This window comes from Lutra lutra, chromosome 14 (assembly GCF_902655055.1).
Source record: "Lutra lutra chromosome 14, mLutLut1.2, whole genome shotgun sequence".
NCBI classification, from domain to species: domain Eukaryota; kingdom Metazoa; phylum Chordata; class Mammalia; order Carnivora; family Mustelidae; genus Lutra; species Lutra lutra.
In genome coordinates this window covers 57,641,981-57,669,702 of record NC_062291.1, presented here as the reverse complement: position 1 = coordinate 57,669,702, position 27,722 = coordinate 57,641,981, and the positions used below count along the sequence as shown (strand labels likewise).

The following is a 27,722-nucleotide window of genomic DNA, read 5'->3' as shown; positions in this document are numbered from 1 at the left end:
AAACTCAGAGCACTACTGGCCCAACGGTTCCATCACAGTGGCCAGTGCACAGAATTTTCTAAAGACATTGCATAAACTAGAATGTAGAGGTCAGACACCCAAGGACCAGTGCTTGAATTTAGTAGTAGTGTGGTGAAGAAGCAAGAGCCACATCGAGGAGTAACCGCATCTGTTATAGTTGACAGAAGCAGCAAGGAATGTCATTTAATTGTGCTGGCTATTAGTGGCATTTAAAAACATATAGTTTGTGTGTGTGTGTGTGTGTGTGTGTGTGTGTGTGTGTGTTACATGTGTGCTGGTTATACACTTATGCACATTTTGTTTCTTTAAATACACTGTTAACAGGAACCCCCACATTATCTGCTCAGTAGTAATAACTGAATATATAGAATGCCACTATAAGAGTGTGAGGCACCGTGTGCTGGAGAGTTATATGCAGCTTTAAAATCTGTTTGGCTGAGTTATACCTGGATACCTGAACTGAGTTTTTAAGTTGACATTCATCAAGGATGTGCTACCAGCACGTCGAAATAAAAGCAAAACAGAAAAATACAAGTCACTGTTAGGTTTAAGAATAGCATCAAAGTACCTGAATTGAGTGAGAATAGTGTGTAAACTGTCCCTGAGGGTTTTTAAACAGTGTGTACAAGCTGGATTCCTAAGAACATTAGTTTTATTTAACAGTGTGGACTGATAAAATACCAATGTCTGACAGTTTAAAGAGGAGGTTATAAAGAATTATATGCAAACACTCCAAATGGATAGTTTATACATTTCTTCTCAAAGCAGCAATAAGCTGCTGTAAAGTATACATCCCATCAGAACAAGCAACATGTGGGAGTCAGATAAAGGTTTCTACCTTAGCCTGGTTTTCTGACAGCACAGCATATCAATATCCAATGACTATTATCTTTCCTAATATCAGAAGGTAACTAATTTCGACTAGCAATATAGGATTAGACTTTTAATCAAACACTTTGCTATTACATACTAAAATTCCTTAAACTTACTAATGCTGGTATACTAACCTAGTTAATTATCCCCCCTCATTTTAGAAATATACCCTTCCACAACTTAAAAACATTAAGATCCATTTTCAGTCCTCTGATGTAAAAAGCATGTCAGTGAATTAATATTAAAAATTTACACAGTAAAAAGGCTTGAATTTCAGCCAAAGATTCTAAATACTGCTCATTCCCTGAAGACTTAAAGGGAGAGAGAATCCCTACCCATTTTCCTAGTGATTTATTTTTCTAAAATGGTCTGACACAATTTTTCATGTTGGGGAATTTTCCCCTCACCTCCTCTCAAATTCCAAATTCTTAAACCTGAAATGCTTAATGAAATGGGAAACATGAGGCAATCATTTGGAATTGCTTGAAAGGTACAGAAAGTTGTCTTTTTTTTTTTTAATAAGAATTATTTATATAAATGTGATCTGACCCCGTGTAATGTAGTTATGTTTTATATTTTTAAATAATCACGCTAAACTTACAGTACCTAAGACTCTGAAGATAAATTAAGACTTTAGTGTTGTAACAGAAAAAGTGCTGAATTATCCCTTTTCTAGTACTTTAAACATTTCGGACAAGTGCTTTCCTAGTGACAGTAAAGTTTACTATATACCCTTCCACCAAGCAGGAAAAAAAAAGTTACCTGGATGAAAGAAAAGACTTTTAGGAGTGTAGCACCGGGTATTTACCAAATAACAGATGTTGTTTCACTTACTCTGAGGGGGTAAAAATATTCTAGATTGAAATTCTATTTGGCTATTGAATGTTAAAAATCCCTGCTCTACTGTGTCAGTGTCCTGTGGCCAACCCCCCACCCCCCTCCCCCAGTCCCCTTACACACTATCCACTGAGAATCTAATCTCTAAAGAGATTATTTTAAAATTTATGTTTTCAGGACATACCTGAGAAAGGGTGCAATTATGCAGAACAAGGAACCCAAGACTGCACTAATACTGGTTATAGGTTCATAAATTCTTTCCCAAGACAAATCTAAAAAGTCTAAGAGGTATGGATCTTCAAATACGTTTTACTGCTTTAGATTTTTTTGGTATGTGTGTAGGGTCATTTCCAGTGTTGAAAAGATCACCTTGAGTCTGTTCAAAGACAGTTCAAGATGGGGTAAATAGTTCATTTCCATAGTCAAACTATAAGGATTAAATATTATGATTATAATATTTGCTACATCCAATAAATCGATGATTAACTAAAAGTGCTTGTTTTTTAGTGTTTATCGATACAGCTCTAAATGAACTGGAAACCTTAAAATTACCCCCCAAATAGTTGCAGAATTAACTCATTAACTCATGTTTTATTGTCAAATCAACATTAATTAGCCTTGATTCTCATTTTCAAACTATCTAAAAGATTTTTCTATCAAAATGAAGGTGGCCCAACTTCACCACATTATCTATCCTGTGATTCATTGTTAGTATCGTAGTACAGAATCTTTAGCCTCTTCTCAAGTCTATATACTTTCCCCTCCTACTCCTTACCAACACCCCCCCCCCCAATCTCCTTCATAACATTTAGGGCACACAGCTACAGGGCTAATGTCTGCTTTTTCAAAAGGCAACTGTGAGTTTATTTGGGAACAAGAGAGAGGACAAGCAGAGAATTTCCTCTATTTTCCCTTCAGTCACCATGTTCACAAATCCTGTGTCTCCAGGACAGAATGAATCAAAAACAAAAGCAAACAAACAAAAAACTAAGAGGATTTTGGAGGTCTGCATTCCTTGTACCAGAATTATACTTCTTTCCTTTTCAGCAGAGCTGGAAAGCAATCAATTTTTTAAGCCCCTATATAGCTTTAATAGTCTCCTAAATGGGCCATTTGGCTAAAGCCATTACGTTTCTAATAACTCTGGCCTGACCACAGTATTAATGAAGACCTAATTACAATGGAAAGGTAACAAGGAAAACAATTTTTGTTATCTTCAATGAAGGTCAAAATTTAACCTATAACTTTCAATGTCTTCCATAAAAGATTAAGTGGAGCAATTCAGTCTATTGTCATATTCTACCACCAATGACAGCAACCTGAATATATAGAAAAGGATGGCTCATACAAGACAACCTCTAACATTTAAAGAAAGAATAATTACAAATGAAAAAATAGGTGGTTTCAAAATTAAATCTACAGGGACAATGGCTATTAAAGAAAATGACACCCACCAGTCATTTATCCTCCATAACTACTCAAAATAGTTTCAGGTTCTGCCACTGGGCTGACTCATTAATTTGTTTTGTAAAAATAACTAAATGAATCCAAGTTTCACTATTACGGGTCAGTGAAATGTAAGAGAATCACAAAGGCTTAGAACCAGGCCTTGCACCATGTGCTTACTTGGGCAGGGGGAGAACACATAGCTCACTAGAAGCTCAAAGGTTGCTAAGTACTGCCTAATGACAGAAGGTAGTTATGATATGGGCCTTTGCAGGTAGTCATTTTTAGTCTAATTTAGAGTTCTCTCCAGAAAATTGGGAACGAAACGTCTCATTGTGCCTTATTGTTTTACTATCTGATCCCATATAGCTCATATTATAGCTCAGGTAAAATGCTGGGGAATGAAAATGCCAATTGGATGAGGTAATGGTTTATAAGATAACCAGAGTTCTAAAAGCACTTCAATATTGTAAAGTAAAAGTGTACCACATAAAGCTAATACACACTTCACACTTGTTGAGCTTGCTCACCAGAACTGAACAGTAATTAACTTCACATAAGGACCCCTATTATCACACAAAGCCTTACTCATATTCATGATGTGCTGCAGCAAAGGTTTATCAAGCAACACCTAAACTTCAGAGTAACAACAAACTTAGTATTAAAAAGTATTTTACACAAATATAAATTATGTTTCTTGAAAGAGAGACCTTGTCCTTCATGGTATTTGGGGAGCAGAAAAAAGTATATAGCTCATCATACAGTTCAGAGTCACTTGAAAGCCTCCTGAACTAAGAAATATAGTACATTACATTACTGTCAAGTTTCATGACCCAACTCTCTGAAAAATAAGAAAGCTAACGATAAAAATACCAACTAGATATCCTTCCATAGGATCATTCAGTATTTTTGACTTTACAGTGCCATATCTACTCTATAATATCAATGTTCTCTCATTTAAAAACAAACAAACAAACAAACAAACCCGCAAGAACTGATTTTCAACACGTTATCTCCTAACATTAGTGTGAGTAATGTCATCATCTGCCTACTGGAAAATGAGAGGAGAAAAGGCTTTGTGACAAAGATAGCTGTGAACTATACCTTCCAATACCATAAAAATGGTCAACTGTTGTTTGGGCCACGCAAAACTCTGATTAGCAGAAATTAAGCATGCGAATAGACCAATCTCTATTACACATTTATGAGGACGTCCCCAAACTAGAATATCTACACTGAAAGTGCCAATACAGAACAGTGGCAAATCAAGAGAGAAATCAAATATTAAAAGATCACTGCGGCACCAAGACTGACAGCCAGCCATGTGATGAGCCACCTCCAAGAAATACATGGTATAATGGAACTCTGAACACAAAATTTAACATTAAAAGTGCACCTGAATATTACCAACTAACTTTACAAAACCTACAATAAGGTAAAATATATATCTTTTGAAATATTCAGCAGCTTTCTGTTTTTTTTTTTAAAGATTTTTTTTTTTCTGAGAGGCTCATGAAATTTAAAAGGGACCACTATCTAATTTCAACCATGCTTCACAAAACAATAATGGCTATTTTATATTGCAGTTACCAATGTAATGCAATTAGTGCTTTAAAATAATCTACACTCAAAAAAGAAAAAAGAAAAAAAAAAAAAGAGACCGACCGACCTTTGGAGGAAATATGCTTATTCAAAAGCTTCTTGGAAAAGAAAATTTACCTGAATATCAAGTCATGACTGATCTCAAGTGTAATGTTTAAAAGCTTCACAGACATGAATATTACAATCTTCAGGTCTCAGGACTTTTAATCTGAGAAAGTTTAGAGTTTGGTTTGTTTTTAAATTCACTTTCTAACCAAAACAAATAATAGAAGTACTCAAATTTTCACTATTTACAAGTCTCAGCCTACAATCTGAAATGACACAATACAAGTTCTCTTATTTAAACTGCAGCATTAAAGGGTAGGCACACCATTCTTCTGCTGCTCGATTGTCATCCACTGAAACACACATAGAAAATATTTATGTTAGTAAAATGATCACTCCATGTACACTACAATGACAAAATTTACATAACTCAACTCATACATCACTTTATAGACTACCACACAGGATTAAACCTCTCTGAACAGTAAAACTACAAAAGTTGAACTTTTAGGGCCAGATTTTTAAATGGGCCTTTAATGATGCCTTTCTGAGAGGGGATAAAAGCAAGCACAAATTAATTGCTCAAAGGACCTTTCTGCAGCAATTTGGGCTACCAAATACCCCAAACATCAGGCAAAAAGATACCATGGTTGCAATTAATTGTGTGTGTCAAATTACTGAGTGTGGAACAAAGGAGGCATTCCTTCACAAGCTTAGCCCTTTGCTTTCAGCAAACTTTCTATAACTTCCTTCAACTGCAGATGAAAACCATATATTTCATAAAATATTTTTATTGCAACTTCTAGCTAGGCTAGAAAATATTGCAGAGTCATATACTGCTCTGAACCTAAGCTGCTTTTTCTGTTGAGACTAGAAAGCTAAGAGGAAACAGGCTCAGTCATCCACAGATTAAACTGCTACACAAAATAACCAAACCAAAAGAGGAACCCAAGCCCAGGCTATGTCAAGAATGAGCAGTGCATGTATTTCAATAACAGCAATGGTGTGCCTAACCTTTGAAAACACAGGCTGCGGAGGGAAAACTATCCTTAACCTAATTAACTGCTCCAAAGTTGCTAGGCAAGAATTTATGCCTTGGGAATATCTGGACCTACTTCTCTTCAAACTCTTAGTATCTATCTGAAATCATCAGCCTCAATTTAATGCTCCAAGTCTTATTTTATTTTACACAAAAACTCCAATGACTTTTTGTTTGGTTTTGGTTAAGCATTTAGAAGGGCCTGACCACCTTTCTCAGCAGATTAGATAGGGTATGTGTGGTGTGGATTTTGTTTTTGTACCAAAAGTAATTTTAATTTGGTCACAAGGCAAAATTAAATTTCATGGGCTTTATTTATCTGGCAAAAAATTGTAGGAAATAAATATTCTGAATTTGATTACTGTTATTTGAAAAGTCCATCTCAAAAAAAGTTTAGATGCTTTTCAAAGGAGTGCTTATATAAACATGATCTGGAAAGTCCTGAATTGTGTGCTAAACAACCATAAAAATCACCTAAATATCAGAAAAAGTTAAGAAGGGGATAGAATACAGGATGCCAAAAAGGAAGGAAGGGAGGAAAGGAGGGAAGGAGGGAGGGATGGAAATGTTGAAAGCAACAAATTAAATAAAAACTAAAAAACAACACTTCCCCCCCGATCTAGTATCTGAATTAATTAAAAAAGAAATTCTACTGAGCTCAATTGCTGATTGAACTATCATTAGATGTGAAATGCAACCTAAATTATATTAGGTTACCTTCGGGTTCTTTTTTTCTCTCACCACAAACATGTATCCTTCATTTGTGTGGATATTTGGGCAGACTACTGAGGCTGTAAAAATCTAGATACCATTTCTGCAATATTATAATTACTTAAACACACTTCTTTCCTTACTTCTCCCTTTTCCCAATAAAAAGATCTTGAACATTTTAAACTAGTTGCTGCAATGATATCCAGTCGTTAGTACATGATCAAATCTGTAAAAGGTTTTAAAAATACAAAGAAACTTAGTTTGTTAAAATGAGGCATCCTCTATTGTTTTATGTAATGTACCCTGACTGCTCCTGAGTAAGAACGGAGCTCGTCCTCCATGAGATAAGGCTATATCCTCACTTGTTGGTGAGACCAAATTCTACCCTTAGAAAATACCAAATAAAATTACAGCAAAGGTAGTGTTACAAAGTAATTAACCGAAGCATTTCTGAAGGTAGTGTGTGCACATTTTCCACCTCCTCTCCTACTGGGTGAGCACTAAACAGATTGCTGATTTGTTAAGTAAATTTAATAGAAGAAAATCATAAAATGTAAATTGACCTAAATAATTACATATCACTGAATAACCAGATTTTTTTAATTCCAAGGTTCATTGCTCCTAGGACTTTTTTCTTTAGTTTAATCCTTCAATTAGGTGAAATGCAGAAGAGTAACATAAATGATTTTATAAGATGGCTTTCCAATTTGTAATGATAAAGCTCCCAGTATGACAGAGGTGGTTTCTAAAAGGGGGCTTTTTTCCTTTTTTTTTCTTTTTTTTTTTAAATAAAGGCAAATATAACTTAAAAAAAAAAAAAAGAAAAAAGAAAAGAAAAGCATGCAGGCTCTACAGGCAAGGAGTCCACTTCCATGTATCTGTTCTCTGTGAGGTAACTCAATTCTCTTTTGTAGAGAAACATGCAAAAAGGCCAAACAATATCCCGAGCCATACTGCACATGAAAATTTTAAAATATGCAACATTCAGAATGCACCTTTCACCTCTGTATACACAAGTCAATGCAAATTCTGCAAAGAAACAAGTGTCACAGTGAATGAAGTTAGGTGTAAGCAATGATAGCTGAACAATGCAGTAGTGCTCACCCAGTTTGTACAGTAATTGGCACTCTACAGTATTCCTACTCATTTTTTGATTCATTTGCACTTTGTGCTGCCTCTCCCTGGGGATCTAATTCAATCTTTACAGAAACATCTGGCCCCTCCGACCTCATTAATTTCATCTTTTTCTTTGGAGGGTTTTTCAAAGTGCCCAGCCTCTCCTTTACTTTGTACTCCAGTGTACTGTGGGGAATCCCATAAATACTCTGAGCTTTGGAAACACTCATTTTTCCACTCATAACCACTGAGATTGCTTCCTCCAGTATCTCACTGTTGTACTGTCTGTAACGCCCTCTTTTCTTCCGAGGCTGCTTGGAGCCAGGGTCTCCTTCTTGATCCGATGTGGGATATGGCTGTCCAGAGGTAGACTGCTCAGCATCTGAGCCCCAAGAATCGGGTCCAGCATCTAACATGCTTTTTCTATTTTGTTTTGGAAGAATAGCCCTTAACTTTTTACTAAGCGCGCTCTCCGTTTGTGAACCCATTACCAAAGAGCTATAGCTGTACTGATCACCAGTGCGAGACTCCCAAGAAAGATCCATTCCTCGAACTTGTGGTATCTTTAAATCTACAGGCGATGCATGGCTCGCATCCTTTTTTCCATCTTGTTTTGCTTGAAGTGCCATTTTTGGAAAGGCAGAGTTTTCTGCAAGAAAAGGAAGGTCACTGATGTTGCTGAGTGCACCATTTCCCCTGAACTTCATACGGCTGAGGTTGAACTCATAATGTGGTTTTGCCCAAGAGGCTTCCCTGGATAATATTAAGTGTTGTCCATGATTCTGTAATCCAGATGGCCCAAGGCTGGCAGCTGTGGACAATTGGTTTCTGCTCAGTAGTTCTTCACTAATCTGCAGGGATCGAGCCAATGGAACTTTGAGAGATGTGGAGTGTCCAAAACCTTCCCTGGTTCCATCCTGTAAGCTTCTTGGAGGTACCCCATCACCACTCCGAAGTCCGTCTGGGCGGTACTGGCTGGGTCTCCCAGGTCGCCTAATTGGATGGAAGGAAACTGATGTGAGCAGGACTTGCACAGGTAGGGAGGGATGGGTGAGGGGACCACTCCTTTATTAGAAGGCCTTGCTTGGGTAACATCACTTTGTGTTATTTATTTATTTTTCTCTAAAATTAAAAAAAAAATTGTCTCGGCAGTTAGTTTTAGAACTTGTTCACAAAAAAAGAAAAAGGAAAAAAGAAAAAAAACCAGGAGCTTTTTGGGCAAAGAAAAATTAAACCTGTCAGCTGGTCTCTGGTTGGGTTCACAAATTTTCGGAGAAAAAGTTTCGCGCAACTGTCTGAAAATAGCACCTTAATTATTAATTACAAAGTAATCATCAAGTCTCCAAAGATCTACACAGAATTGTGTTACCAATGTGACGTTACCACTAAACAAGTACAGTAATAAAAGAGTAAGCCAAATTATTTATTTTAATGCAACATATTCAACATTCATGACAACCAGCTATAAAACTGGAACCATTTACAGTGGTGGAACCCATAGATAAATGCTCATTTATCCCACAAACAAGTTGATGTTCATTATCAAAAACCAAACATGTTCAAATAACATTTCTTATTTTGCTTGGGAAAAAAAAATATGGCTACCAGCCCCAAGGGGGGGAAAACCCAAACCAAAACAAATCAAAATACCCATCACATTATAACTTACCACACTTCTTCATTTTAAAACACTATTAGTTGCAGACATGAGTACCACTAATTTTCCATTTGAAGTAATCCAATCTTTAAAGAAACTGCCCTTTATTTTCCCCAAACTTTGTTCCTTAAATTCTACTCAAAGTAATTACTGTCAGAGGTATGCAAGCAATTTATAGCAGTTTTCTTTAGTTAAAAGTGTCTCTTCTCAAAATATTAAGCATCAATTTTGAAATTTTAAGTGGATAGCTTTCAAATAATTTTAAAAAGTCAACTACTACTTACACAAAGTTAATTCATAAGGTTTCCATTTTCACAATAGTTAAGTATTATCAATGATAAAACTGGTGACTGGTAAAGCATGCCCAAGGGTAATAATTACATTTACTAGGCACAAAAGTGGAACTCTGAAGAAATAATGATAAACCAGCTATGTTCTCCAAAAGTCTACAGGGATTCTGTGCTGTTATCAGTAAATAACATAATAAAGATAACAATGAATATTCAACTAAAAGATGGGCAGTCTTATGTCTTCCAGAAAACAATACCACACAAAAAACACTTTCCATTCAGAGGGGTAAACCACAGCAACTTCAACCACATTATGCATGGAACTTGGTGGCCAAGTTTAAAGTAAATCTTAAGCAAGGGATTCATTTATGCACACCACACTTAGGATTCTTCTACATGTGTCCTTAATCACACAATTCACGTTTTCTGATCTATAAACGGAACCCAATGATTTGGGACCATAATGAATTGTATCTAATATAAACTATAGTGAAAAGAAGGGCTTAAGAAAAAAAGATTAGTAAACTATGCAAATTGTATTAAATCAGTAAGTTACTTTTAGACTGAATAGAGGAGGAGAGAAAAAAGAAAATGATGGAATTTTAGAGAAAATAAAGGCAGCATTTTAGGAGTCAGTAAAGGAATTCTTCAATTTGAAGGTAATTAAGAGTAAGTTGAAAAAGGTTAGCCCATTTAGTATGTACTTATTCCTTTAACATCTAAATAACTTTCCTACGTTGGTACTCTGAAAGTTAAATAAACCTACATATTAACTAATTTAACTTACCAAAGTTACTTTTCATATATGAAGTTGATTTTTGGTTACAGTACAATTTTATGGAAATCCTTCCCAATATGGTATTTAAATGTCTTCATTAACACCTGACTTTTCTAAATGGCTTCTATGTACATGCAGAGAGAATTTAGACAATTCTTACACTAGAAAATTAGGTGGTCAGAAAATTCACTTTAATTTGCTAAGAGTTATCAAAACTGAGCATGTAATAATCTCTTGGTACCATACGATGGTTATCCCAACATCTATAGTTTTAACCACTTAAAAAACAAAAAATACATACAATTACATTTTCTGAACTGCCACAGTATTAAAACTGCAGTTCAAATCAACAAATGAAACCAAACCAAACCAAATCAAACCAAAACAAACAAGAAAAAAAACGAACAGCTCCCACATACCCACGCACTCCATTAGAGATACCCAGTTAAGTACTGGAGCCCAATTTTCATTCAACAACTTCAGCACACGTAATACTGCCTTACATCTGAACCTTGGAGTTATTTAGGTTGGGTTTCCCACTCTCAAACATTCAACAACAAAAAGGCCAAAGACATTCTTGCCATATTTTTATTCACTCACTACTTGAAGTGACTGGGCAAAACTCATCTACCCTAGTCAATTCTGGACTTCACAGACTGAGCTTTTACTTGAGAGATGGACCAAGTAATTTACTAAAGGCCCACTTACAAGAGTGTTACTTTGAAGACTTAATTTTTAAAACATACAATGGAGATTAGTACCAATCTTTGATAAATTCCCCCCCTATAAAACTGTGGAAGGCTACAAATATTTTCCCTTACCCGTTCCCTTGAGTACTGGAGCAGCCTGGAGAATGGCTCAGGGAAGTGCTGCCAGCACATGGACTTTTCTTAGTGGACAGATCAAGTACACCGTCTGTAGAGACACAAACAAACACCTGAGGATATTAAAAACTACGAACAAATGTGGACTGAATAGACCAAAAATGACAAATAGGCCCAGTCAACCATGCCAATACACTAGCCATATATGAAGTTATGAAGTCAATTCATTAAAGAATCAGGACTATTTTTCCTCCTACAGTGACATACATTTAGCAAAGCTTGAGCTAATATCTCCAAGGGTTAAATATTTTATTAGTAGGGCAAAAGAAAAGGTACAGCATATTACTGAACATGTTAGGATATAGTGAGGTAACAGAAATCGCAGTTTACATTGTATTAAGTTCTGTAACAGAACTGTTAGACTCCATTTTCTAAATTCACCTTCATCAAAGCATGTGAGTTTTAATGCCACATCATACAAATTATAAAACCAAATTCCTTAAGAGCTAAGTCTACCCAAAACATTGTAAGTATATAAAAGTTGGATTTAGAAAATTTTATAACACAAATCATTTTAAAATATAAGTTTATATGGTTAAATTACATATAATACAAAATAGTCTATAAAATGAATCAGATATTAACTGTTTATAATTTTCATGTGTCCTAATTACTGTTTAGACACATCTGCAAAAAAATTCTGTATATGGACAATCTTTTGGAAAAAATCTGCAGAAACTCTTGGTATCTATAAAATCAAGGTTTTTCAATTAATAAGCCATTACAAACTAGTGAGCAAATTTTAGGGAAAGAAAGAATGAAACAGTCTCGATACTGATGACAACCTAGATGTTTTAGCCATTTTTTTTTTTAACTGAAGCTAGACCACATAACAAATTTACACTATAAAACAAAAAATTAGAAGACCTTCTTTTCCCACAAAGACTTTTTTCCCCGAAAAGACATGTCTAAAAAGGAAAACTCATCATCTGGACAACTTTTAAAGCCGCCATTCTGTTCAAAATTAACAAAGCAAGCTAATACTCCATGCCTTTGATTTTCAGTTGGTCAGCAGAGAGGACTTTCTATCCAGTTATGTTAAAAACTGCTCCAATATAGAATCTACATAGGACTTGTGTCTGAGGACACTGTCACTCCTGATTTCATGGTGTGAGAAATAAATACACCAAAAATCCCACACTCATACAGAGTAAGTGTTGTCCTTTAGAGTTACTAATATTTCTAAAAATATAACTGTAATCTTATAGAACCAAGTGTCCTTTTAGACATCTTAACCCAGTGAGACATCTAACAAGTAAATACACTGCTTAAAATATTTCCAACCAAAGACACTATTATTTAAGACATCCAAGTCTGTCTAATCAAACAGGCAATGTATTTTAAGTCTACTTAAATATACTAAATATACTGTGATTTCATTGGAAACATTTGAAAATTCTTTTGGGAAATATCATTTCTAAAATTTTGTTTCACTTAAAGACTATGCACTATAATCCCGTCATCTAGCTTCAATTTCTGTTGACAAGAGCATACCATTAGTACAACATATCTCTTAAGCATAGCACCAACTAGAAGTTAAATTAGACTAGGTGGTATCTTTTTATGTTAATCTCCACCATTAATACTTTAAATACAACCTCTACACTGTCATTCTTCTCAACTGAAGTTTTTAAGGCAATATTCTGGGCAAAGAGTTTTTTAATGAAAGCTACCAATCTTTGGTAAAGATAATCTTCAACAGAAATAAAAAGCACAGAAAAGCACAATTTGGTTTTTGGTAACCGAAAGTAAAAGTACACTGACTGATGTGAACATATGACAATGAGGAATTCTACCAGGAAATCTCTCAGAATTTTAAGATTGTGATTGCTATTCATTACCCATAACCAGTTAAAAAAAAAAAATAAAAACTAATTCAAAAATACATTCTTTAATAAACTAAAGCTGGTCCATTAAGTATAAATCCCTCTTAAATTACTTACAATAAGCAGAAGAAAGTCCTTGCAGAGATTTTTACAATGCATTAAACTTTTTGCAAAATGAACTTGTATTTCTCACCAATAAATCTACACATCTCATAACTTTCTGCACACTCTTAAGAGATTTCTATGACAAGGAAGTCTTATTAGAATAGATATCACCAACGGCAGAATTCAAATACTCATTTCATCTTCGTGAAATTAAAGGTAAAATGAGATCATAAAGCAACAAAAATATTAAATCTATTTAAGAGAGTAAACTTTTCATAAATTCAAGAAATATGTGCTAAGCAAAACTGGTAACTTCTAAACCTTTTCCCTTAATCAGGATCCTCATCAATTAAAATTACCTTTTGGAAATATTCTAAGGTTAGCTCATAATACAGTATATACACACACGGATGTGTTTGTGTATTTATAAAATACTGAATACACTGAACCACCTGGTATGTCTAATGTCTTCCTCATTGTATCTAATCCCAGAAGTTTCTTTTTTTAAAAAATGCAAACAAGGGGCGCCTGGGTGGCTCAGTGGGTTAAAGCCTCTGCCTTCAGCTCAGGTCATGATCCCAGGGTTCTGTGATCGAGCCCCACATCGGGCTCTCTGCTCCGCAGGGAGCCTGCTTCCTCCTCTCTCTCTGCCTGCCTCTCTGCCTACCTGTGATCTCTGTCAAATAAATAAATAAAAAATAAATAAAAGTTAAAAAAAATGCAAACAATACATAGTCTCGCCTTATAATTTCATTTGCACAGTATAACTTCTGCCGAATAAGACATACTTATTTCTCAGGTGCTAATCCTAGAACACTGATGGATGGGGGAAAACTTCATTTTTCATAGGGGTTTTAAAAACAAGGGATATGGCAAAGGTTTGGAGGCATAAAATACTCATATAAATATCAAGTAAATTAAAGATTACAATGGGGTGCCAGGGTGGCTCAGTAGTTAAGCGTCTGCCTTTGGCTCAGGTCATGATCGCAGGGTCCTGGGATCGAGCCCCGTATCGGGCTCCCTACTCAGCGGGAAGCCTGCTTCTCCCTCTCCCACTCCCCATCTGTGTTCCCTCTCTTGCTGTGTCTCTCTCTGTCAAATAAATAAATAAAATCTTAAAAAAAAAAAAAAAAAAAAAAAGATCAGCAACAACTGTAACCACCTAACTTTCCTGGGTGGTACATTAATCATGACTACGAACTATTGATACATAACGTAGCCATTTTATCTGTACTTCTTCTCTATTACTGCAGAGTCAGGAATAATTTAAGAATCACATTAGTTTTTATCCTATTATTGTTATTGGTGCCCTAATTGCCAATAATTTTTTTCTCCCCAAATTAAAGTATTCTGATTGGACAGAGGAGACCTTGACATCAAACCATACCTTGTTCGCTAGGTTCTGACTGAGACTTTCTGACAGTAAGGTCCAGAGGTGAGTCTTGGTCAGCCATGAGAAGTTTGCTGAGCACAGGGTTCTGAGTAGTTGCAGCCGTGGGAGAGGTGGTGACTGGAGATGCTTTCGGCAGGCTTTGGTTCTTTGTGCTATTGGGCTGGCTGGGGTCCTGAGTAGAGCTATTTTTTGAGGTATATTCAGCAGCAAATTGTTGGATCATTCGCTGCATGATCTCACGGGCCACTAGGGGAATATTGGGGTCGGAGACCCAGGGACTGTCTGTAAACAAAGATTTATTTACTTTTAAATTGGGACAATGTACTTTAAAAAAAAAAAAAAAAAAAGACAGCTTTCAAGCAAACATAAAATTTCATTTTATCTTTTTTCTTATAATGCAATACCCTAAAAGTAGTATTCCCTCTCAGAATTGTATTTTTAATCTCTAAGCTTGAGTTTCAAATTTTTAAAAATGAAATTTTCATAAAATCATTTCTAAACACCACCCCCTCAATATTATGAAATTAAATAAAGGGACAACAAATAGTGTATCTTACGGGCAAGAATCACTTACCTGATACAGAAATCTCAAACCTTTCTTTTATGAGATAATTACCCCTCTGTTTACTACCTATAGATCATTTTTGGTTTCTCCTAGACCTTTCCTCAGCTACTTCTTCCTGAATTGTTGAAGAATGGATTACTCAGTTCATGAGTGTTTAATTTACTTTCTGTTCAAAACTGAAGGCATATCAAAATTATAAAAGGAGATCCTTAATATAAGATCCATGGTAGACTGGGGCAATAGCCTCCCATTATCAGGCTCATTAGAATCACTTTGAGGGCTTATAAAAACAGATTGCGGGACCCTATCCCCAGAGTCACTCATTCAGCAGTTCTAGGGTGAGCTCAAGGACTGGCATTTCTAGTAAGTTTTTAGATGCAACTGGTTGAGGGACCACAATTTTAGAACCCCTAGGCTAGGAGTTTAAATGCCAAATCTCAAAAGCTTAAGCCCATATATTTTCCATGAGCTCCTTAAAAATACTCTATCAATCATTAAACAGAACAGCTAGTGAAATAATGAAATAAACACCTAAGTTATCAATTTCTAATCAATGTTAATTTTAAAAACATGAATTCATTAAATCATAGAACTTTTAGCACTGGAAGGGACACCTTGAAGGTCAAATAGGGGAAAAAATCAAAGGGAAAATGTTTGGTATGACTATGTCATCACATCTCCACTGTTACCATACTCTCAGGGAGACTAAGCTTGTCAAGAGCAGAGATTATGTTTGTTTACCTCTGTACACTCAGCACCTAATCTTGCCTGACATAAAGAATGCATTCATATTAGTTGAGTAATAAATGGATCAGTTCAATCAATCAATCCTCATCAGGTTTTGTTTTTCTTTAGACAAATGAAATTAATGTTCTAAAGAATAAGTGGCCTCTTCAAATTTGTATAGATGGTTAGTGGTATAGACCCCTGATTAAAACTCTCCCCGTGATCTTAATGTTCCACCTGTGATCTCTACTTCCCCACCATACTTCAGAAGTTTTAGAAGACAGTTCTCAGAAAACCTGAGTTTCCTTGGTCTTTTAAAGATTTAACTACAGAAAGTAAATTACTTTACCCATAATACAGCTGGAGCTGGAAGGGAATTAGGTTGCTTTGTAAATTTAGAGAAATATGACTTATTACAATTAAAATCTAAAATCTCTACAGTAAAAACACACACACACACACAAACAAACACACACACAATATCAAAACCTCATGGGACTCCTAAGAACAATTGTTTCCCTGAACGATAACATTCAATACCAGAAGATAGTCTAAAATCAGAATATTTAATTCTCTGAAGTCTAATGAGGTTTGCTTTACCAACAGTAACATTTCTGTTCTACTAACAAGTATTTCTAACCCTACGTTTCTTCTCTATAGAGTATGCTACACGGTTTAATTGAGGTGTTCAATTAGGTAAAGTTCAGAAATTACTGCAACCACTGACGAGTTCCTTAAATGTTTTAATAAATATTTAGCCACACACTGTTTAAATCTCTCTATCCACTAAATATTCATATTCATATTCATTTAACTTTCCACTTAAGATCCATCCTCCAAATGAAAGACTGCATATAATTTCAAGTTTTAATATATTAGTGTATCTTCCTATCCCCAGTAACACTCGAAGAACAAAGTGTCCAAATAGGAAGCAAAATGAATTTATGAGATATCTGGTCAATCAGATTCATAAATGTAATTAACAGATTTGTGAAGAGTCAAGAGATTTTAGGATAAAGACCATAAATTGCTATCTCTGAGCTTTAAATGGCTGCAGTCTGTCTTGCCTCTTTTTTGAATGAAGAACATAATCATAAAGCACAATTCATATTCACAGATTGATGACATCTCTGGCATGTGAATTTTTATATCTTTTGAAGTTTCCTGAACACATTTCATTCCCTCACTTACTTAAAACACAACTTCTATAAACCTAGATATGCCTTGAGGGACATGCACAACTGAGTCAAATAAAAACAACAAATCAAGTCACAATTAAAACAACAGGAAAACAAGTAAATGCTACATCGCCAGCCACCTGTGTGTTTTAAAACTGCAAATCTGGGGTGCCTGGGTGGTTCAGAGTCAGTTGATTGATCATCTGACTCTTCCTCCCCCAAGCCCACTCTTGTGTGCATGCATGTGCACACGTGCTCTCTCTCAAAATCTTAAACTTAAAAATAAAAATTTTAAAAATTGAAAAAACTTTCAGGAAAGTGTCAAATTTTCTAACACAAGTGACAAAGCAAGCTGAAAGAATATGACAACTTTAGAAGATATACTGTTCATAAGCTGGAATTTATTATAGAGTCCACACCACAAAAGCCTACTTTTATTACATCTATGTTCCTACTTAGCTTACAGTACCTTTCCATGCTCAATTATTTTAAAACAAAATTTTGGGGGTGGCCGGGTGGCTCAGTCAGCATCCAACTTCTGATTTCAGCTCAAGTCATGATCTCATGGATCTTAAGCTGGGGATAAAGCCTACTTAAGATGTTCTTTCTCCCTCTGTCCTTCCTCCTTCCTCCCGAGGAAAAAACAAACAAACAAAAAACATTCATTTGCAATATTTAGTAACAACTAAATCCAAATCTCTGAACTATTTATTTAAAAAAAAAAATCCCCTTCAGGCGCCTGGGTGGCTCAGTGGGTTAAAGCCTCTGCCTTCGGCTCAGGTCATGATCCCAGGGTCCTGGGATCGAGCCCCGAATCGGGCTCTCTGCTCAGCAGGGAGCCTGCTTCCTCCTCTCTGCCTGCCTCTCTGCCTACCTGTGATCTCTGTCAAATAAATAAATAAAATCTTAAAAAAAAAAAAAAATCCCCTTCAGACTAAATTGCCTGTCATTCTCTTCATGTTAGCACATTTTTGGTTTAACCTGAAGAGTACTAATGGTCACCTTTGAGACATTTTCATGAAGATTAATATACTATCTAAAAATAACAATATTAATGCATAAAACAAGGAGGAAGGAACTTCCAATAACAAAGCAATACTCCTTTTTTCTGAGCATCATGCACCAGTATACAAATACAAAACTTTGTATACATACAATTTCAGAGGATTCCCATCTCTTAAAGTCTACCCTAAGAATGACTCTGAGGTAAAAATTCCCTCATGTGCCCAAAAGTTTAATGTTTAAGTAAGAAAACTTTTAAGAACTTTAAGTTATTCCTACATGACAAAGGGATAGGACTAGCAGAGAAAGCGGCTAGAATTCTCTTTCAGAATATGCTTATGATTGCATGAAAAGTTCTTTCTCCACGTATATTAGGGACAGGAGCTGCTCTTTTCAAATAATGAAGTTTGGTGCAGAATTAGACCCATGACTCAGTACACATCCTAAAGTAGAGAACAACAGAGGAACTGTAAAGATGTTTTATTTTGTTAATAAACTGACAGAACTGATCTATCATTTATACTTTAAATGTGAATTACTTTAATAAAACAATCAAATGTTTGTAAAACTAAGTCAATTACTATTTTGAACATAATTTTAGAACTCAGCATACTTTAAAGGGAAGATAAAGTGGGCATGGGAGCCTCAGTTGGGAGCTTTAGGTCAGAGGGTACTTGAGAGGATGAAAAGAGAAGTGAGGATGGAAGGGAAAAAAGTGCCACAGAAAACAAAAATCTTCACTCCTTAATTTTATATGAGGCCTGACTTCATACTCCATTTTGAAAATATTGACCACATTAAGCAGAACATCAGCTGCTCTCCAACTGTAAACAACCAATTAGAATAGCATTTATCAGACTTTAAACCAGTATACAGGGAAAAATCACCCTTGTAACTCTGGAGGGAATTCCCAGAAGAACAAGAGGTGTAAACTGGAATGTATAAATCATTGAGTCTGCTGGAAGATTAAATAAGGAATATTCAGGATTATGAGGAGTTTGTAGGAAACTTTTTTTAAGAACCTCTCATAGTAACCTCCATCTTGGAACTAGAGGAAAGAAATAACTAAGGAATACAAATCCATTCAGAGTTTCCTGAAGGTAAAGACTTCATTAGAATGGAAAATGGAGAGAAACTTTCTGAAGGTCTTAGCTAATGACAATTGTGCTTTGTGGGCAGAGAAAAGAGATGTAAAACCTGTCTACAATAATTTCAAGGAGAAAGAAAAATGGAAAAATCTAAGAGATGGAGCTATTATATGGGGTATAAGTTTTACTATGTAATAATGAGTTTCTTTCTCCAATTTTAATAATTCAATGAAATTTTAGTGAAACAAGATTGTACCAAGGAAAAGATGCTTGCAAATCTAATTTTAAGATATAACTTCGCATCTTTTTTCCAAATGAATTTCACTCAGGAATTACTAAAATTTTATACAGTTGGTTTTATGGTTATTTGTGATTAAAATTATAACCATGTAAGAATATTTGTCTGGGGGCACCTGGGTGGCTCAGTGGGTTAAAGCCTCTGCCTTTGGCTCGGGTCATGACCCCGGGGTCCTGGGATGGAGCCCCACATATCGGGCTCTCCGCTCAGCGGGGAGCCTGCTTCCTCCTCTCTCTCTGCCTGTCTCTCTGCCTACTTGTGATCTCTGTCTGTCAAAAAAAATAAATAAAATCCTAAAAAAAAAAAAAAAAAAAAGAATATTTGTCTGATAAAATACTGTACTCCTGAAACCTTAGACTTTTCAGATGTTCATAATACTTTCGGGAACTATCTTACTAACAAAAACTTATATGACACCATCACTTCAGAATGAAAATGAGGGAGAGGGGCTGCCTTACCTATTCCAAATTTAACTTGACCAAAGGAATATTAAGTGTATATCATCAATAAAGAAAAATGTTTTAAAGTGACTTTTTAAAAATGACATTAAAATTAAGGAAATTAATATAAGACAAGCAGATACTAAAATGTCATTCTTCACTAGAACCAACCTTTTCTATAAAAGACTGCATTGAGGAACTCTTCTGCTTGTCTCTCGAATCGAATGATTTTTGCTTGCTCTTGTTTAAGCAGAGCTTCTTGCCCAGCTCCCGAAGCTGGTTCATCCAGACCGACTAAGTGTCCCTGTAAAAATATTTGGTGAAATATTTGCAGAGAAATCTTTCCCCATTCAGTATCAAAAGCACAGATGCAAAATCAAAGACAAATGTTAGTAACAGATAAGACAAATCAGTTTAATACAATTAAAATATTTTAAAAACTACAAATCAGAATAAAACTTATCTCCACAAAAGTATAAAAGCAAAGTGAATGTAAAAATACACTTTGGTGGTTTTTATTTATTTTATGAATTGTTTAAAATTTAAAGATAAACTCTAATACTACTAAAGGAAAATTTTTCTTGAGCATTCAAATATATCAGTTCTTATTATACTACATAGCAATAGTTCACACACAATTCAACTCAGATAAAAAGATACCTTAAACCCTAAATATTTGAGAATCATGTTTGCTCTCCAAGTTCAAGATGTTTTTTCCAGACACAAAACAAACATTTTTAAAAGAGCCATAAGGGAAAACTCAAAGAGAAAGTTATCTAAATTTATAATTCTGTCCTTAGAATACTATTTCATAAACTACAGCTTTCAAATATTTAGAGTTGTGAAATTAATAGGTTAAAACTGGCTCTAGAAAAAATAATTCAAAAATAAAAGTACACTACATGTTCTAAAGGTAAACATTTCTATTTATGCTTAAAAATGTTTATATAAAAATTTAAGTCCTGATCACAAAGTTTCAAAATGCTGAACTAGACTCATCCCAAACATTCCCAGAATCTGTTCTTAGACTGCAGGAGCACTAGACTAGGTTATTAATCCTTTGCACTTACTTTCACTCTTGTAGCTAATAAATAGGGAACTATGATAATAGAAAATAAAAGTGTAAAGAAAAGCAAAGTACATGTTTTAAGTGTTCCTTAAGTTCCAGCATATATAAGTTATTGCAATGTATCACCATGTGCATTTACTTATGTCATGGAAAACTAAAAGTACTCTAAATAAGAAAATAAGGACATGCCTTGACACAATGAAAAGTAAGTAGTAAGCAAGACACTGGAGACTATTATAATTCACAGTTTTCTTAAAGATTTCAAATACACCCAATGATATTTGAAACCAGCTTGTTATGATTCCCGCAACATCCAAACTGTGTTGACACCACATTTAGCATCAATTATACATTACAAATAGTTTCACATAAAGAACTCTCTTGCATAATCAAACTAAAATCATGCCACATAATTTCTGTATTAGACATACTAAGTCTGCCACATAAAGAAAATATTGTTATAAATCATTATAAAAACGTTTATTATCGTTTTATTTGCCAACATTCTTTTTATTAACTTTTGAAAATGAATCACAAAATAAGGTGATTTTGATACAGATTTAACATCTAAAAGGTATTAGGAATAGGTATTAAAGAGTCCAATAAAATCCTCAATTGCATTACACTTTAATGCCATTTCATTGTTTAGTGATTTTTAAAATGAGACATTACATGGCATGAACTGTACTTAACTCCATAGTCCTGCATTCAGTGTTCAGTTAGACCTTGAGCAGAATATCTATGTTTATTTTTCATGTTTAGAACACTTGTATCTTAGAGAAGATGTTAGTTGAAGGATGAATTGTACACAGGGTAGTTCCAGTGAGTGATTCTACATACATGTTTACAAAAATGTGTATTTTTCCCCCCAAGTTTTAATTTAAATTCCTGCTCGTTAATATACAGTGTAATATTCGTTTCAGGTGTAGAATTTAGTGATTCAACACTTACAAACACCACCTGGTGCTCATCAAAAAATATGGAACACCTCATGAATCTGTGTGTCACCCGTACACAGGGGCATGCTAATCTTCTCTGTATTGTTCCAATTTTAGTGTATGTGCTGCCCAAGCGAGCACAGAATATCTACATTTCAACCATGTTTAATGTTGCATTCAGGCTACTGTCTTATTTAAATCAACTCACAGCAACTAAGAGCACTCAGTAAAGGAGGTGCTACCTGTTTTTTCTTCAATTAAACAGTTTTAACCAATTTAATCAACCTGGACACTGAAACATATAGATAACTTTCAACTGGTTCACATTAATTAGTCACACCTATTTGTTTTGTTTTTTAATGGTTTTACTGAGATATAATGCACATACCATACGATTCGCCCATTTTTAGTGTAAAATTAAATTTTTTTTTGGTAGGTTCACAGAGGTGTGGGACCATCACCATAATAAATTTTAGAACACTTCTGTACCCCAGAAGTAAACCCATAAATTAAGTCAGCTACTCCCCATTCTCCCAACCCTGGGCAACCACTTTATTACCTTTTGTTTCTACAGACCTGCTTATTCTAGGCATTTCATATAAATGGAATTGGGCAATATCCGTGTGTGTGTGTATGTGTGTGTGTGTATGTGTGTATGTATGTGTGTGTGTGTGTGTGTGTGTGTGTATATATATATATATATATATGAATGACTTCTTCCTCCTGGAATGTTTTCAAGGTTCACCATGTTGTAGCATGTACCAGTACTTCTTTCCTTTCTAGCTTCAAAAAATATCCCATTGTATGGAGATAGCCCGTTTTACCCAATCATCAGTTGAGTACCATTTGGGTTTCTACTTTTTGGCTATTATGAAATAAATAACACTGCCTTTAATATTTGTGGGCAAGTTTTTGTATGGATGTATATTTTCATCTCTCTTGGATATATATTTCAGAGCGGAATTTCTGGATGTCTTAATTATGTTTACCATCCTGAGGAAGTTAAAAAAAAAAAAACAAACCAAAACTATCTTCCAAAGCAGGTACACCATTTCATATTCTCAACAGCAATGAGGGTTCTGACTTCTTCACATACTCAAGAACACTTGTTATCTTTTCATTACATCTATTCTAGTCCACAAGAAGTGGTGTCTCATGGTTCAGATTTATTTCCCGAATGACTACTGATGTTGAACATCTAACTGCATTTAAATACCTTCTTTGGAGAAATGTCTATTCATAAGTTTTGCCCAGTGTTTAATTGGGCTATACCTTTTTAATGTTGAGTTTTAAGACTTCTTCATATTCTGAGAGCGCCGAATCCTAACCACTAGACCACCAGGGAGGTTAAGACTTCTTCATATTCTGGATATAAGTCCATTAACAAATGTAAGATTTGCAAATATTTCCTGCCATCAGTGAACTTATCATTTCATTGATGCTACTGTCAGCAGTATAAAAGCTAAAAAAAATTTTTTAAGGATCGATTTAATTAATTAATTATAGAGAGCACAAGCAGGGGAGCAGTAGGGAGATGGAGGGGGAGAAACAGGGAACCTGATGCCGGACATGATCCCAGCACCCTGGGATCATGACCTAAGCTGAAGGCAGATGCCTAACTAAGCCACCCAGGCACCCCCAAAATTATTTAATTTTAATACATTTCAATTTATCTTTTTTTTTTTGGTCATTTGTGCTTTGGTATTTTATCTAAAAAACTGGTGGCTAACCCAAGGTCATGAAGATTTACTCTTATGTTTTCTTCTAAATGTTGTATAGTTTTAGAACTTACTTTTAGGTATATGATCCATTTCAAGTAAACTTTTGTGTACGGTATTAGAAGAGGTCCAAATTCTTTTGTCAAGAATCACTAGCTGTGGGTGCCTGGGTGGTTCAATTGGTTACGTGTTTGCCTTTGGCTCAGGTCATGATCCCAAGGTCCTGGGATCGAGTCTCACATTGGGCTCCCTGCTCAGCAGGCAGTCTGCTTCTCCCTCTCCCCCTGCCTCTCTCTCCTGCTTATACTCTTTCTCACTCACTCCCTAAGAAATAAAACATCTTTGAAAAGAAATGAATTACTAGCCATAAATCTTACTTCTGGATACCCAATTCTATTCTACTGATTTACATTTCCCATCTGTAAGCCAGTAATACAGTACGTTGATCACAGTAGTTTTGTAGACAGTTTTGAAACTGGGAAGTGTAAGTCCTCTCTTCTTGTAGAAGACTGCTCTGGCTTGTCATGCATCTCTTGAATTTCCGTATGAATTTTAAGATCAATTTCTCAATTTCTGCAAAGAAGGCAGCAGAGGTCTTGATAGAGAATACAATGAATCTACAAGCTATTTTGGGAAGCAATGCTATCTTTTTAACATTAAGTATGTTCCAATTCATGAGCATTGAGAGATCTTTCAGTTTATTCAGACCTTCTTTATTTCAACATTTTTTTAAATTTACGATGTACAAGTCTTAAACATCTTAAAATTATTCTTAAGTGGGGCACCTGGGTGGCTCAGTGGGTTAAGCCTCTGCCTTCGGCTTAGGTCATGATCTCAGGGTCCTAGGATCAAGTCCTGCATTGGGCTCTCTGCTCAGCAGGGAGCCTGTACTCCCCAACCCCCCACCCCTGCCCGCCTCTCTGCCTACTTGTGATCTGTCAAATAAATAAAATCTTAAAAAATTATTCTTAAGTGTTTTATTCTTTTCGATGCTACTGTAAATGGAACTGTTTTAATTTTCACGTTCAGATTGTTCATTGCTATTTGTCTAGAAATATCACCATTTTTTTTAATGCTGTATTCTACAACCTTGCTGAACTTACTAATTCTAATAGTGTTCTGTAGATTCTTTAGGATTTTCCATATACAACATCATGTCATCTACAAATACACTTTTTGTAATCTGGGTAACTTCGGTTTCTTTTTTTTACTGCCTAATTGCCAAGTCTAGAGCCTCAGGTACAATACTGCACAGAAGTACTAAGAGTGGACAACCTTGTCTTGTTCTAATCTTAGGGGGAAAACTGTTCAGCTTTCCACTATAGCTATGTACTTTTGTAAAGTCAAGCTAAGGAATTTCTCTTCTATTCCTAGTTTGTTGCATGTTTTTATCAGGAAAAGGTGCTGAATCTGGTCACTTTTGGGGGGACATCCACTGTAACGATCATATGATTCCTATCACTTATCCCATTAATGTGCACTGTACTACATTAATTGATTTTGTGATGTAAACCAACCTTGCATTCCTGAGATAAATTCACTTGGTAAGGGTGTATAACAGTTTTCATATGTTCCTTGATTTGGTTTGCTAATATTTTGCTGAGAATTTTATTGGTCTTGTTGGTATAAATAAGCGATACTTATCTGACGTGTTCTTTTCTTGTGATTTCTCTGTCTGGTTTTGGTATTCAAATAATACTGGCCTCATAAAATAAGTAAGTCTTCCTCTATATTTTAGATAAGCTTGTGAAGAACTGGTATTAATTCTTTAGAAATATCTGAAAGAAATCACCAGTGAAGATATCTGGCCATGGACTTTTCTTTGATCAAAGTTTTTTAAAATTATAAATTTGATCTCTTTACTTGTTCTAGGTTGCATTAATTTCCTCGGGCTACTGTATGACCACAAACAGAATGGCTTAGGAACCACAAAAACTTCTTCTCTCACAACTCTGGAATCTAGAAATCTCCAATCAAGGTGTCAACAGAGCCATGTTCCCTCTGAAGGCTCTATGAATGAATTCTTCCCCTGCTTTCTCCTAGGTTCTGATAGTTTCCAACTATCTGGCATTTCCTGGCTTGTGACAGCATAAATCCAATTTCTACTTCCATCTTTACATGGCCTTCTTCCCTGTGTGTGTCTCAATCTCCAAATCTCTCCTCTTATAAAGATACCAGTCATTGGATTTAGGACCCACTCTAATCCAGTATAACTTCATTTTAATCTGATTAATTTGCAAAGATCCTATTTCCAAATAAGGTCATGTTCAGAAGTACCAGGGATGAGAATTTCAACATATCTTTTTTGGGGGTGACTGGGGTGGAGGAGACATTTCAACCCATAACACAGCTTGGTTCAGATTTTCCATTTCTCCTTAGGTCAGTTTCAGTAGTTTGTGTCTTTCTAGGCATTTGCTTATTTCATCGAAATTATCTAATCTGCTAATATAGACATTATTCCTTAAATTCTTTCTATTTCTAGTAATTTCCTCTATCATTTGTGATTTAGTAATTTGAGTCTTCTCTTGATCAGCCCTAGATAAAACCTTTATCAATTTTGTTAGATCTTTTCAATGAGCCAATCTTTGATTTTGTTGATTTCTCTATTTTCCCATACTATTTCATCGATTTCTGCTCTAATCATTATTATTTCCTTCTTTCCACTTTCTTTGGATTTAGTATGTTCTTTTTCTAGTCTTTTAAGGAAGGGTATTGACTGAAATCTTAAATACAGGCATCTGCAGCTATAAATTCTGGTCTAGGTGCCATTGGCTACATCTCCCAAGTTCTGGTATGTTTTGGCTTTGTTTTAATTTATCTCAAAATATTTTCTAATTTTCTTTGTGATTTTTTCTTTGATCTACTGATATCAGAAGTGGTATTTAATTTCCACATGTTTGTGAATTCTCATTATTTCCTCTGTAACTGATTTCTGATATCATTCCTCGGTAGTGCGAAAACATTTTATATGATTATAACCTTTAATTTTTTAAGACTAGCAGGAAGTTTTTCCTGGAGAATATTCAATGTACAGTTGAGAAGAATGAGTATTTGTTCTTTTTTGGTTGGAGTTTTCTACATAAATATCATGTTAGGTCTAGTTGATACATAGTGTTGTTCAAGTCTTTCTTCTTTGTTGATCTTGTGCCTAGATGCTTTATCCATTACTGAAAGTGCAATATTAATATATCCAACTATTACTGTAGAACTATTTCTCCCCTCACTTCTGTCACATTCCACTTCATGCGTTTTGGGGCTCTGTTGTTATGCAAGGATATAATTATGTCTTCCTCATAGATTTACCTTTTTATCATTAAAAAATGTCCTTCTTTATCTTGAGGTCCATTGAACTCTATATCACTAGCACTGTGCAGCCTCTGATATGACTTCTCAGGGGATGCTGTCTTGAGCATGCAGTCTCCCTGTCCACCAGGAATGACTGTGGGTTCAGTCAGACTCTCTGGCAGTTTCTCAAGTTTTCCCTTTACAAGCTTCTTGCTGATCTGCCTGTAGTGGTATCACACATCCAGCTGTTAGCCTCTACTAGTTTGTTTCACTGGTGTGTTTCTGCAATACCATGACGCATGAAATGTACTACTCTCTATTCCAATAAAAGCAGGCTCTCTTTGCCAGTCTTTGAGGCTTACTCCAATCCCAGGAGGGCTCTTTTAGCTATCTTTTTTTTCTGGTTCTCTCTTTTCTGGTGAAAATTCTCACTGCTCTGCCATTTCACTTGTTGCTACTAGAACCATTTACCTAACAGCGTCGTATTAATTGTTCACCACAAAAATCTTCACCATTTTCAACAACTTTTTGTAAGCTCTATTCCAAATGAAGTCAGTTCCCTTAAGAGAGCTACAGAGTTCTCAGTCTCAAAGCCTGCCTTTCCTTTTGGAAGAAACTTTGCGCCAATACACAGAAAAGGGGGACTGGGACAATGACCCACTTCTCTCAGAATGACATCTGTGCTTTATGAGGGGGGTGCTGGATGACTTGCCTCTCCTGGCACAGAACTTCCACCTTATGAATGATGCCTGGCCCAAAGCTCAGTATTCTCAATCTGTTCCACCTGGAGTA

General features: G+C 35.3%; 1 protein-coding gene and 1 non-coding gene across 17 annotated transcripts in view; both read right to left on the bottom strand.

Moving 5' to 3' along the window:
* Positions 1-27,722, bottom strand: part of LCOR (ligand dependent nuclear receptor corepressor) — a 144,251-nt gene that overhangs the window by 26,124 nt on the left and 90,405 nt on the right. For 10 of the 16 annotated variants that reach the window (XM_047701974.1, XM_047701982.1, XM_047701975.1 and 7 more), the window contains 3 exons: positions 20,092-20,224; positions 14,618-14,905; positions 11,237-11,330 (listed from right to left, as the gene is read on the bottom strand). In XM_047701974.1, the coding sequence (XP_047557930.1) occupies positions 11,237-11,330; positions 14,618-14,905; positions 20,092-20,224 (515 nt within the window). Of the gene's footprint in view, positions 1-1,718; positions 8,684-11,236; positions 11,331-14,617; positions 14,906-20,091; positions 20,225-27,722 lie in introns of those variants that run through there. The other 6 variants (XM_047701979.1, XM_047701983.1, XM_047701985.1 and 3 more) reach the window with 3 other exon arrangements.
* LOC125085330 (U6 spliceosomal RNA) lies at positions 21,963-22,068 on the bottom strand. The gene has a single exon (XR_007122863.1). It is a non-coding gene; the product is annotated as a U6 spliceosomal RNA (small nuclear RNA).